Source organism: Dreissena polymorpha, chromosome 1 (assembly GCF_020536995.1).
Source record: "Dreissena polymorpha isolate Duluth1 chromosome 1, UMN_Dpol_1.0, whole genome shotgun sequence".
Lineage (NCBI taxonomy): Eukaryota > Metazoa > Mollusca > Bivalvia > Myida > Dreissenidae > Dreissena > Dreissena polymorpha.
The window spans coordinates 53,043,555-53,057,575 of record NC_068355.1 but is presented as its reverse complement, the minus strand read 5'-3'; the positions used below and the strand labels follow the sequence as shown (position 1 = coordinate 53,057,575).

The 14,021-nt window shown below is 36.2% G+C and overlaps 1 protein-coding gene across 2 annotated transcripts in view; it reads right to left on the bottom strand.

Annotated features, from left to right (window-relative positions):
• The window catches only part of LOC127881001 (sodium- and chloride-dependent GABA transporter ine-like), a 66,628-nt gene that overhangs the window by 28,574 nt on the left and 24,033 nt on the right, over positions 1 to 14,021 (bottom strand). For both annotated transcript variants that reach the window (XR_008049856.1, XM_052428569.1), the window contains exon 3: positions 13,597 to 13,846. Coding sequence is in view for 1 of the 2 variants with exons in the window: in XM_052428569.1 (XP_052284529.1) it covers positions 13,597 to 13,846 (250 nt within the window). In the remaining variant the exon portion in view is untranslated. The remainder of the gene's footprint in view (positions 1 to 13,596; positions 13,847 to 14,021) is intronic.

Genomic DNA, 14,021 nt, shown 5'->3' with positions numbered 1-14,021 from the left:
GTTCTGACCACCTTTCATGCAGAATGTCAAATAAATGTGGCTAATAGTGTCAACAAGTTTAAACAATATCCATATAATGAAAATTGCCCCAGGCAAGCTTGTTATTCAACAAAATGGATTAATTTTAGAACTCATCCGAGAAGTCATGTGTTCTAACTTTCATTTTGATTGCATTAAAAATGTGACTTCTTGAGTGTAAACAAGGTTTCACTATAGCCATATAAGGACAAATACCCCTTCCCCTTGTGTCCATGTTTTTTAACAGACTGGAATCATTTTCGAACTCATCCAATATATCATTACAAAACATTTTCTGACTAATTTTCATGAAGAAACAAGTTTTTAAATATTATACCCATATAAGGACAAGAGCACCGCATAACGGGTGCCACGCTCGGCTGCGAAAGCTTGTCAGATTTTTTTTTTTTTTTAGAGGTCACAATGACCTTGACCTTTGACCTAGAGACCCAAAAAAGGGTGTGGCATGTAGAACTCATCATTGTGCAGCTACATGTGAAGCTTCAAAGTTGTAGGTAATAGCACTTTGATTTTAGAGGCAATGTTCAAAACTTAAACAAAATGTTAAGGTTTTAGCATGACGGGGACGACGGACGTGAGAGGGTGGACGTAGGACGTTGGACAGCGGACGACACGACGAGCTGGCTATGACAATACCTCGGGTTTTCTTCGAAAACAGCCGAGCTAAAAATCCTACCCCTGACAACCATGTTTTTCAACAAACTGGATCCATTTTCAAACTTGCGAAGATATTATTTGGACACATGTTCGTACCAAGTTTCATGAAAATTGGACTATAAATGTGACTTCTAGATTGTAAACAAGGTTTTACTTTAGCCATATTAGGAAAAATGGCATGCCCCCTGGAGGCCATGTTTTACAACAGACCTGAAGCATTTTTGAAATCATGCTAGACATTATTCGAAAACAAATGTTCTGACAAAGTTTCATGAAAATTGGACAATAAATGAGACTTCTAGAGTGTTAACAAGGTTTTTCTTTAACCCTATAAAGAAAACTGCTCCGCCCCCTGGAAAGAATGTTGTTTAACCAACTGGAACCATTTTGACACTTGTCAAAAGATATATTTGGGACAAATGTTCTGACTAAATTTCATGAAGATAGGACAATAAATGTTCACAAGTTAAATAATGACAATGCATTTCGGGCGACACACAACGGACAAAAAGGCCATCACAAATGCTCACCTCAGGTGAGCTCAAAAAGGGAATCAATGAAGGATGTCTTTAGCTGAAGCAATTGGGGCTTGTTATTGCATTAATTTGTAGATCGAAATCTCTTACTGAACATATTGCAAGTAGTTAAAGAACTAAACAATTTATTTTCGCACAACTAAAATTTTTAGTTATTTACTGCACATCACTGACATTAGCATGTGTATCCGTAGTATCGGCCCTCTTAATGAAAACATCTTAATATTTTAAGGGAAAAATTTAAAACAAGAGGGCCATGATGGCCCTGAATCGCTCACCTGACTCATTACGATCAGATGAAAACTATGACTTCTATTGTCTACACAATGTTTTTCTATGATTTGACCTAGTGACCTAGTTCCTGACTCTAGCTGACCCAAATACAATACCAATCCAGATTTCATCAAGATAAACATTCTGACCACAGTTCATAAATATTGGATGAAAACTGTGACCTCTATTGTCAACACAAGGTTTTTCTATTTATTTGACCTAGATTTTTACCCCAGATGACCCAAATACAATCCCACCCAGATTTCATCAAGAATTCTGACCAAATTTCATAAAGGTTGGATGAAAACTGTGATCTCTAATGTCTACACAAGGTTTTTCTATTATTTGACCCAGTGACCTAGTTTTTGACCCCAGATGACCCAATAAATTCCCAACCCAGATTTCATCAAGATAAACATTCTGACCAAATTTCATAAAGATTGGTCTCAAACTGTGACCTCTATTGTCTACAGAAGGTTGTTCTATTATTTGACCTAGTGACCTTGTTTTTGACCCCAGATGACCCAAATACAATCCCAAACCGGATTTCATCAAGATAAACATTTTGACCAAATTTCATCAAGATTGGATGCAAACTGTGACCTCTACTGTCTACACAAACAAATTGTTGACGGACGGACGCACGGAAACACGCAGGCACGCACAACGGACGCCGGACATCACACGATCACATAAGCTCACCGTGTCACTTCATGACAGGTGACCTAAAAATATGTGTCGGAGATAAACATGAACAGTTGTGGTTAAAATCCCATAGAAACAAGGGCTGTTTGTAAAACATGCATGCCCCCCTATATGGGCTATAAGTTGTAGTAGCAGCCATTGTGTGAATACGTTTTTTGTCACTGTGAATGGTGGTGGTGGTGGTGGTGGTGGTGGTGGTGGTGGTGGTGGTGGTGGTGGTGGTGGTGGTGGTGTAGTAATAGTAGTAGTAGTAGTAGTAGTAGTAGTAGTAGTAGTAGTAGAAGTAGTAGTAGTAATAGTAGTTGTAGTAGTAGTAGTAGTAGTAGTAGTAGTAGTAGTAGTAGTAGTAGTAGAAGTAGTAGTAGTAGTAGTAGTAGTAGTAGAAGTAGTAGTAGTAGTAGTAGTAGTAGTAGAAGAAGTAGTAGTAGTAGTAGTAGTAGTAGAAGAAGTAGTAGTAGTAGTAGTAGTAGTAGTAGTAGTAGTAGTAGTGGTAGTAGTAGTAGTAGTAGTAGTAGTAGTAGTGGTAAAAGAAGTAGTAGTAGTGGCAGTAGTAGTAAAAGTAGTAATTGTAGACGTGGTGGTGGTGGTGGTGGTGGTGGTGGTGGTGGTGGTGGTGGTGGTGGTGGTAGTAGTAGTAGTACTAGTAGTAGTAGTACTAGTAGTAGTAGTAGAAGTAGTAGTAGTAGTAGTAGTAGTAGTAGTAGTAGTAGTAGTAGTAGTAGTAGTAGTAGTAGTAGTAGTAGTAGTAGTAGTAGTGGTAGTAGTAGTAGAAGTAGTAGTAGTAGTGGTAGTAGTAGAAGTAGTAGTAGTAGTAGTAGTAGTAGCAGTATCAGTCGCAGAAGCAGTAGCAGCATTACAAGACCAATACTTAAGAATGATCAAATGGGAAAAGGTAACCTAGCATTGGCAGTAAATATGGGGCTCATTTACAGGTCAGATTTGGAATCTCTGCTGTAAAATGAGATTTTGAATGAATTAAAGGGAGGCAAATCTGTAATAAAAAGAACATGCATAAACTGTAGTTGATTCCCTTGTTTGAACCATGCTAAATCCTTACAAGTTTGGAAAGAATTGGATGAAAAATTTGGACTTTATTGCATAAACACCATTTTCTCAATTCAAGGGGAGGTAATTCTGTACTTCATGGACCAATAATGCTCATTTTTTGTAGGGTTCGTGTCATCATTGATATAAAGACACTGTGCAAATTTGGAAAGGATCGGACAAAAAATGTGGAAGATTTTTGAAAGTTTTCACAAAATAGGCAAAAACGAATAAACATGCAAAGTTCAACGAGCTCCTGCGGCCATGTTTTTTGACGAATCAAATTTCTTTGAACAACTTTTTTAGGGGAGCCTTCAAAGGTCATCCCTGTGAAATTTTTTGAAAATCTGATGAGCGGTTTCTGACAAGAAGATTTTTTAAGGTTTTTACCATATATGGTCATGGCGGCCATCTTGGTTATGTGATCAATTTTTTTTTAACAATTCTTTTGTCCCATGACCTAGGGATTCTCCACATGAAATTTAGTTGAAATTGGCTCAATGGTTTAGTAGAAGAAAATGTTTACAAATTGTTTACAGACAGACAGACAGACGGACGGACGGACGCCGGACGGTGAGTGATCACAATAGCTCACCCCGAGCTATTGCTCAGGTGAGCTAAAAACCATACATTTTTAATATGCCACTCTATAGCTTAATGTATCACTGGACATACCGTAATTACGTTTTGGGACACTTAAAAATTATACATTTTTTTTGTGTCCAAAAACTTAGATACAAAAAATATTCACAAAATACAGGTGTCCGAAAACTTAGAGTCGAAAATTGAAGTGTCCAAAATAGCGTCAATTGTATCAACGACTACCGGTACTAGAACCCGCTTGTAAAATACCATGCTATATAGTATAAATTACAATTATATATGTTTGCACTGCATTTTAAATAATTGTAAATGCTTAATTTTACCATATTTATTTGACAGAAAGATACTACAAGGTTGTACTTTGACCAATGTGTTCATAGATGAGCATGTGATGTACCAATACTCGCTAGTATGAACCTGTAAATAACGCAATAAATAAAGCAAAATATGAATTCTTTGTTTGTTCATTTTCGATAGTTGTTGTCTAACACCTTCCATTGTTTGTAAAACTTGCAATAGGGTGCATCACACTTTGAAGCGCTTAGTATTTGTCACAGTTATTTTACCGAGAAGGGGTAGTACCATTGCCGTAGATAATTGAACTGTTAATTGGCACTACACCTGGTAATTGTCATAACACTTATGCTATCGGGCCAAACCATTGTTTAATATCGGTTTACAAAGTTATTTACCCAATAACGCAAATGTAATGGTCTATTGCCCTCAGGCATGCACCTGCCATGTTTTATGATGTTAATCTGGTTGTAAAACCCCATGATCGAAGTGTCATTATAAATCAAAAACAGGACCAAAATTTGGTAAAATAGTGCTGTAAAATATACTGTCCGAAAACTTAAAGACATTAATAATGGACAAAAACTTGTGTGTCCGAAAATTAAGAGTCACCAAAAATAATTATTTTTGCTAAAAAAAGGGGTGTCCGAAAACTTTGAGTGTCCGAAAACATAGAGTAATTACGGTAACAATAAAGACTGCATTAAAATCAGTAATGTTTTTGTAAAAAAACTGGCGAGACTAAGCCCTATGTAGTAATCAGTATGATGTTCACTGTTTCTCAGCATCGATCCTGCTGATTGGTTGCCAAATTTTGTTACTATGCGCATGTTCTTTTTCTATAAATAGTTTCTTAATGGAAAAACGAAACTTTTGTTCATGTTTCTCTAAAATTATTTTTATTTATTTTTTCACAAATAAGCAGCTTACAGAACATTTTATAAACATACTTATAAACCCTGAAAACAAACTAACACAAATATGTGTAATCATAACATTAGCCTGGAATAAACATGACCTACTTTTTAATGAAAACCGGAAATCATAACAAAGATCGTCGTAATACATGTCTAGTCATTGATAATCAGCAAATATATTAAAACTTCTTAAAATTGAAACTTATTTAAAGTCCAGCACTTTTCATACAATGAAAAGGGCCGATACAATTAGAATAAGGGATAATAGGAAAACTTGCCATAGAGTTAATTTTTCCAGGTAAAATCAAACATTTTGCTGCTTGTAAAGGTAGGTGTTCAATTTCAACATGAGCCAATACTTTGTCGCATACATTTTATCCTTATAAGTAAAAACAAGTTTGAAATAAGCAAGGGCTGTTTGTAAAACACGCATGCCCCCCAAAATGGGCTGTAAGTTGTAGTGACAGCCATTGTGTGAATAGGTAAGAGTATGATTGGCAATTTAAAGAAGATTCATAAGTTATTATCTGGAAACAATTTTCCTGTCCCAAGCCACTGTGACCTTGACCTTTGACCTAGAGTACTGAAAATCAAAAGGTGTCATCTGTCAGTCATGACCAATGGCCCTATGATCTTTTCTAATCCCAGACTAAAGCGTTCTTGAGTTATCATCCAGATACCATTTTACTGCTTCGAGATACTGTGACCTTGAACTTTGTGACCAATGTCCCTATGAACTTTCCGGATACTAGGCCTAAGGGTTCTTGAGTTATCATCCGGAAACCATTTTACTGCCTCAAGTCACTGTGACCTTGAACTTTGACCTAGAGTCCTGAAAATCAATAGGGGTCATCTGTCGGTCATGACAAAATGTCCCCATGAACTTTCCTGATCCTAACCCTAAGCATTCGTGAGTTATCATCCGGAAACTATTTTATTGTTTCAAGTCTCTGTGACCTTGACCTTTGACCTAGTGACCTGAAAAATCAATAAGGGTCATCTGCCAGTCATGATCAATGTACCTATGAACTTTCCTGATCCAAGGCCTAAGCGTTCTTGAGTTATCATCCGGAAACCATTTGGTGGACGGACCGACATGTGCAAAACAATATATCCACTCTTCTTCAACAAGAGGGCCAAGATGGCCCTAGTTCGCTAACCTGAGAGGAGTCAGTTCATTTAATCTTTACCAAACGTCAAACTTGACCTAGATATTGTCCAGACAAACATCATTATTGAACCAAAACTCTGGCGTATAAAGTGTTTTTGTTTTTGTAAGATTTTACCTGGTGACAGATATTTTAGTTGACCCCCCTTACCAAACATCTAACTTTTCTTACAAAAATAAATATTTTGACCCAGATTCATAAAATCTGAAAAAAAATTGTGACCTCTAGAGTGTTTACAAGGATTTTGTATAATATAATGAAAATTTGGACAATCTAAGGGCAATAATTATGGCATTAATTATGTGATTTTGCTCATTATCAAACTTGACTGAGATCTTTCAGCAACTTTCCTTAAGAATGCTTGAGAAGTGCGAATGCTAGTGTTTACAAATCAAATGTGGACGAACGGACGGCAGACAAAGACCAATTCTAAAACCTCACCTGAGCAATCAGGTGAGCTAAAAAGTGTGTTTCACCGATCTGAGCCATTATTTTCCGTAAAGCCCATGGCTTTCACATGTATACTTAGCATATCAGGATGACGATATCGAGTGATTTTAAATAACGTGCTTAAAAACACCACGTGACTCACCTACATACCCGGATATTCTACCAGATTTTACCATTCTTCGATTTGGCATTCTGTCGAGTGGTTTGTTCTCTGTACAGGTAGGTAAATACCTGTTGAAATTGATTGTATCTATTGTTTTTATTGTTTAATACTGCATTACTAAGGACGTAGTCCTATTATTTAATTTGTTTGGAAATAATTAGAGCAAAAATATCTGACGAGCTTCGCTCGCGGAAAACACCGTCCGAAATTTCGGATTTTGGATATGATGAATTTTTTATTGCCATTTGTTCCCAAAAGGACATTAAAGTATGTAGTTATTAATAAAACGAAAGGCAAGGCAGTTGTTTGCACAAAGGTTGCTAATTGTGTAATTTATTAAAAAAGTAAGTTAAAAAGACTGACAGAAATATGTCGTCAGCTTCTACGAGCATGTGCATCAATTCAATAATGAATTCCAATGTGTTGGATTTCTCTAAATTGTCCAAGCAAGAAATTGACAATTTGAAAGTTGCTCTTGGAGTTAATTCCGATGACGTAGTCACGGAAAATGATAACATTACCCACTAGTATGGGCATAATTTAGACAATTGACCAAACATCCATTTGAAAATGGAGCATTATGATAGTGACAATAATGTTCACTTATATTACAATAATAACAAGGGCTGTTTGTAAAACATGCATGCCCCCCATATGGGCTCTCCGTTGTAGTGACAGCCATTGTGTGAATATGTTTTTTATCACTGTGACCTTGACCTTTGACCTAGTGACCTGAAAATCAATAGGGGTCATCTGCCAGTCATGTTCAATGTACCTATGAAGTTTAATGATCCTAGCCATAAGCGTTCTTGAGTTATCATCCGGAAACCATTTTACTATTTCGGGTCACTGTGACCTTCACCTTTGATATAGTGACCTGAATATCAAAAGGGGTCACTTGCGAGTCATGATCAATCTACCTATCAAGTTTCATGATCCTAGGCATAAGCGTTCTTGAGTAATCATCCGGAAACCATTTTACTATTTCGGGTCACTGTGACCTTGACCTTTGACCTAGTGACCTGAAAATCAATAGGGGTCATCTGCTAGTCATGATCAATGTACCTATGAAGTTTCATGATCCTAGGCATAAGCGTTCTTGAGTTATCATCCGGAAACCATTTTACTATTTCGGGTCACCGTGACCTTGACCTTTGACCTAGTGACCTGAAAATCAATAGGGGTCATCTGCAAGCCATTATCAATCTACCTACGAAGTTTCATGATCCTAGGCATAAGCGTTCTTGAGTTATCATCCGGAAACCATTTTACTATTTCGGGTCACTGTGACCTTGACCTTTGACCTAGTGACCTGAAAATCAATAGGGGTCATCTGCGAGTCATGATCAATCTACCTATCAAGTTTCATGATCCTAGGCCTAAGCGTTCTTGAGTTATCGTCCGGAAACCATTTTACTATTTCGGGTCACTCTGACCTTGACCTTTGACCTAGTGACCTCAAAATCAATAGGGGTCATCTGCGAGTCATGATCAATGTATCTATGTAGTTTCATGATCCTAGGCCCAAGCGTTCTTGAGTTATCATCCGGAAACCACCTGGTTCCATATTTTGGAACAATGAATCAACCCGTATTATAAACAAATTTTGAACGACACTTTCGGCGATCTGCGCAATTTTTTTTTCTAGTTTTGGTTAAAATACCAGGTCTGCGGGTGAAATATAAATTAAAAAAACGAAAGTGACTTTTATTTTTGTATTAGTCGAAAAATAGGGTCGGGCGCTCCCATAAAACAAATAATAAAAAAATGCTGGCCTTAGAAGAGTAGACTATTCCCAATGCTACTATTACTATGGCTGACCAGACAACAAACTAGTGGTGTGCACTGAGGGAAAATTTAAGTATCATGCGCAAAAATGGGAGAAATTTATACTAGACTTCCTGGCTAAACATTATTTCAAATGAAATTCCATTTAGTTTTGATCAAATATTAATTGTTAATGAGAAAGTAAATCTTTTTCTTAAAAAGGAGCAATTTTTTGTACAGTCAAGTGATGAAGACAATCAGTTTATTTCTAATATTTTTATAGTGCCTAAAGCAAATGGGAAGTATAGACCAGTAATTAATTTGAAATATCTAATGAATTAATTGTTTATGAGCACTGTAAATAAGAAATGTTATAAATGTTTTTGGATCTCATTCAGAAGAATGATTATTTTAGAGTATAGATCTGCAGGATACATATACTTTTAGTACCTTGGCATGAACATGAACACAAATTTTAATATTCAGCTTGAATGGAACTCTCTATAAGTTTGTTTGCCTGACGCTTGGTTTAGCGCCAGCTCCAAAATTGTTTACATAAAATTTACGGCCAATACAGGCTTGGTTTAGATTTATGGAAATCATGTGTTTATATTGTATCTAGATGATTCAATTAATATGCATCAAATTAAAGAGACCTGTTTACAAAATTCAAACCTGATTCTAGACATATTGAAATTTTCAAGATTAACTATAAATAATTATATATCTGTATTACAGCCTTCGCAGATATAGTGATCGTAATTGTGTACGATTTTGAAGCAACAAAACAGTTTTAAAGAATGGTAAAATCTGGTTGATTATCTGGGTAAGTAGGTGAGTCATGTGGTGTTTTTAAGCGCGTTATTTAAAATGCGGATCACTCGATATCGTCATCCCGATATGCTAAATATACATGCTCAGCCTCCGGCTTTACTCAAATAATGTCCCTCATCCTTCACTAAAGCTTGGAAGAGGGAACATTTTCCAACTTGTCCGAGAAATCAAGAAAACCAATGTACTGACTAAGTTTCACGATGATTAGGCAAAAAATGAGACTTCTATAGTGTTCGATCACAAGGTTTCTCTCTAGTCACATAAGGAAAACTGCCCCCCCCCCCACCTGACGGCAATGTTTTTTGACCGATCGGGACCATTTGCCAACTCATCTGAGATATATTTAAAACCAATCTTTTCACCAAGTTTCATGATGATTGGGCAAATAATGTGACTTCTAGAGTGTTCACAAGCTTTTTTGTTAATGGCACATAATAGTGACATAATAAAACCAAACTTTACTACACTGGACACAATGTTCTGACCAAATTTCATGGAGATTGGGCAACTGAATTAAACTAACAAGTGTTAACAAGATTTTACTATAGCTGTATAAGGAAAAATGCCCCGCCCCATTGGAAGCCATGTTTTTCAAGCAAACATAGTTATTTTCTAACTCATCCAAGATATCATTGAGACCAATCTTCTGACCAAATTTCATGAAGATTGGACAAAAATGTGGCCTCTAGAGTGTTAACAAGGTTTTACTAAAGCCATATATAGCCATATAAGGAAAAATTCCATGCCCCTGCTGGCCATGTTTTTAGAGCAACAAAAAACGTTTTCGAACTCATCCAAGATATCATTGGGACAAATCTTCAGACCAAGTTTCATGATGATAGGAATATAAATGTGACCTCTAGAGTGTTAACAAGGTCATACATTTCAATATAATTTAAAATATAACTTAAGAAGAACATGACTTGTGTTGAAAAATGCGAAATAAGCGAGATATTTAATTCTGAAATTGAAAATGTCTGTACAGTAGAATTCGCCAGAATGTATATCATGCATGTACGATGTGCATCTTAATTTAGTTTAATGGTTGTTTTTAAATTCCTGCAGCAATATCTATTCATTCGACACACAAACACTAACTCCTATCCTTATAAACAGACAAATTCTTCGTTTATTGTAGGAAAATATGTACGAAATATCTTCGTCACCATCAGTTCTGGGCGCTAATTTGTCTTGCCTATTTTGTGTTATTGTAACATGTATTTATCAATATATTACAATTTAACACATATAAAAATCATATCGTCTCGCTTTAATTGTTTGACAAAAGAATGCCATATTGTACAGAATCATCAAACAAATAAAAAACATTTTCAAAAGTTTGATATGTTCCAGAATGTAAAACTATCATTTATTATTAATTCCACTTAATCTTCTTGTGCTAACAACAAAATTTTTAAAAGGGAGACAACTCTGTCAATTCAACATAATTTTTCATTTGCAGTTAATTCCCTTGACATGATAAACTATATAGTGTTCAAAAGCTGTTATTACTATATAAATATAAGGAAAATGACCCCCCCAGCAGCCATGCTGTTTTACCGATCCGAACCATTTTCGAACTCAACTGTCATATCCAAAAAACACATGTTCTGACCAAATTTCATGAACATTGGACCAAAAATGTGACTTCAAGAGTGTTCCCATGTTTTTACTATATACATATAGAGAAAACTGCCCCACCCCCTGGCGGCCATGTTTTTATACCGATCTGGACAATTTCGAACTCGTCCAAGAAATCAATAAAACCAATGTTTTGACCAACTTTCATGATGATTGGGCAAAAATTGTGACTTTTAGAGTGTTTACAAGGTTTCTCTATAGTCAAAAAAGGAAAACTGCCCCGCCCACTGGCGGCCATGTTTTTCAACACACAGGAACCACTTTTGAACTCAATCAAGATATCATTAAGACAAACGTTTTGACAAAGTTACATGAGGATTGAACATAAAATGTGACTTCTACAGTGTTTTCAAGGTTTTTCTTTTTATTTTACCTAGTGACCTTGTTTTTGACCCGGCACAACCCAGTTTCGAACTCGGCCGAGATTTTATTGGGGCAAAGCTTTTGACCAAGTTTCATAAAGATGGGACAAGAAATGTGGCCTCTAGAGTGTTTACGAGCAAATGTTTACGGACAGACGGACATACGACGGACAAAGACTGGTCAGAAAAGCTCACCTGAGCAATCAGGTGAGCTAAAAAGATAAACGGCGTTGATAGTTCAATGAATGAGATCAAGGATAGCGAATGTCTTTTTCTGTGCAGTTCTTAGCTGCATCACACGCAGTACGGGATGTTACGCGGAGTTTTCGCAGCTTATTTTACAATATTACATATTGCTGGTCATAAACCTATAGAAACAAAACAGAAATCCAAAAGAAGAATGGAAGTGAAATTAAAACATATGAGTCAACCGGCCACACGCGAAGTATCCGTATTTATAGGCGCATTCTTCGAACAAACCTGTTTTAGTGGTTTGTCGGGCATTGCTATTTGATTCAATTATTAACAGTATTGAGAATCATCGCGCTCAAGCTTAATACATTAGTCAATATGGTGGAATAATTATTGTTAAATTAATCAAAAATAATATTTATCATTGTATTAATGAAAACAAATTAAGAATCTATTATTGACATACCATAATTATATTGCTGAATATCTTCATTAAACATATTTCTGGTCTAAAGAAAATTCAAGGTCACCTAGTTCACGGATAGCGTCTTTATTATATAACGATTATTTTACTGGCCGCAAACTCCAGTGATGACCTGTATATAAACTCTGACATTCACACACTGGCCGCGAATGGAGCCGATACCTCGGGGGTTGAAATGCAATGCTTAAAAGTGAGGCCTCGCTTCCACTCCTCTTTATACTTTTACATGTAACCATGTTGACAGGAATATGGAAGTAAGTACTAAATATGAGAACATAGCCTATAAGTATAAACACTTTTGCTCTGGCAATCCTCTGAAAATAAAAGGTGCATGCACAAACTGTATTGATGTCGAGAATTGAGTGTAAAACTGTTCTATCTATTAAGCCTTTTCATTAGAGATAAAATTGTTTCATGCAGTAAAACAGTGCTACAAAGACGCAGGTATGTTTCCAATGATCTGGTGGTATACTCAAATCAGCCAATGGAATAAATGAAGTGTATTCATTCGTACCTAGCCGCGGGAAATTTTGTTGGACACTTACAAAGGTCAGGTAAGGTGAAAAGCTGGCTTAATACAGCTACGCCGAAAAATGAGCTGCAATAAGTCTATAAGGGAGTTTGGAACATCTGAAAATATGTAAAAAATGTTATTTCAAGCAATTCTATCTAATACACCTATTTTTGCTAGTTTACTTATTTGTTATAAACAGTTTTCAGAATGCCTAAAATGCATACTTCAGATAAGGGAAAAAGAGGCCCCATAATAGCACTTCACTGGTTCAATAATGAAATACTTTTTTAAAAAGACTATTGCCAAGCAATATAGTCCTCTAACGGCTCCACCATTGTCAGAAATCCCACCATTGTCAGAATATTTTTTTTATTTTTTTGCCATAGCAACCAGAATTTTTGACGTAGGAACAAAATAAAATGGCGTGCATAATGTCCATATTGCCATCTATCCACGTTTCAAGTTTCATGAAAAAATATTAAGAACTTTTAAAGTTATCGCAGGATCCAGAAAACCACCATTTTCAGCAGTATTTCTAGTCTATTTGTTGCCATAGCAACCAGAATTTTTGACGTAAGAACAAAATGAAATGACGTGCATAATGTCCATATTGCCATCTATCCATGTTTCAAGTTTCATGAAAAAATGTTAAGAACTTTTAAAGTTATCGCAGGATCCAGAAAACCACCATTTTCAGCAGTATTTCTAGTCTATTTGTTGCCATAGCAACCAGAATTTTTGACGTAGGAACAAAATGAAATGACGTGCATAATGTCCATATTGCCATCTATCCATGTTTCAAGTTTCATGAAAAAATGTTAAGAACTTTTAAAGTTATCGCAGGATCCAGAAAAGTGTAACTGACAGACAGACAGAGCGCAAACCATAAGTCCCCTCCGGTGAAACTGGTAGGGGACAATAAAATGATTTTTAAGGTAAAACTACAACTTACTCATAGAAATCTTCTGTTGGTGATATGCTATTGTTTGACCTGGCGACCATTATGGTGATATTGATTGTCAAGTCAACCACAGTCTTGTTGCTGCCATCAAAACAGGTGTCCGAGTTCCAATCATTGCTGCAGTCTGACCATGGTAGGACGGCCTGTAGCGAGCTGAACAAGTAGTAGAACGCCCAGGTTATTATCACGTTGTAGTACGTTGTAAACAAAAACGACATCACCACAGTGGCAAGGCCAGCACCTTCAAAGAACAGAAAAATGACCCCAACTATAACATGCCCAACTGGCAATAGATAACCTCAATCAAAGTACTGACAGTACTGGTGTGACGATGCTTTTGAAGAGGATGGATATAAAACATCAATTTAAGTCTATCTATATCACCACAATTGTGTATGTTGATACGAACATTTGGG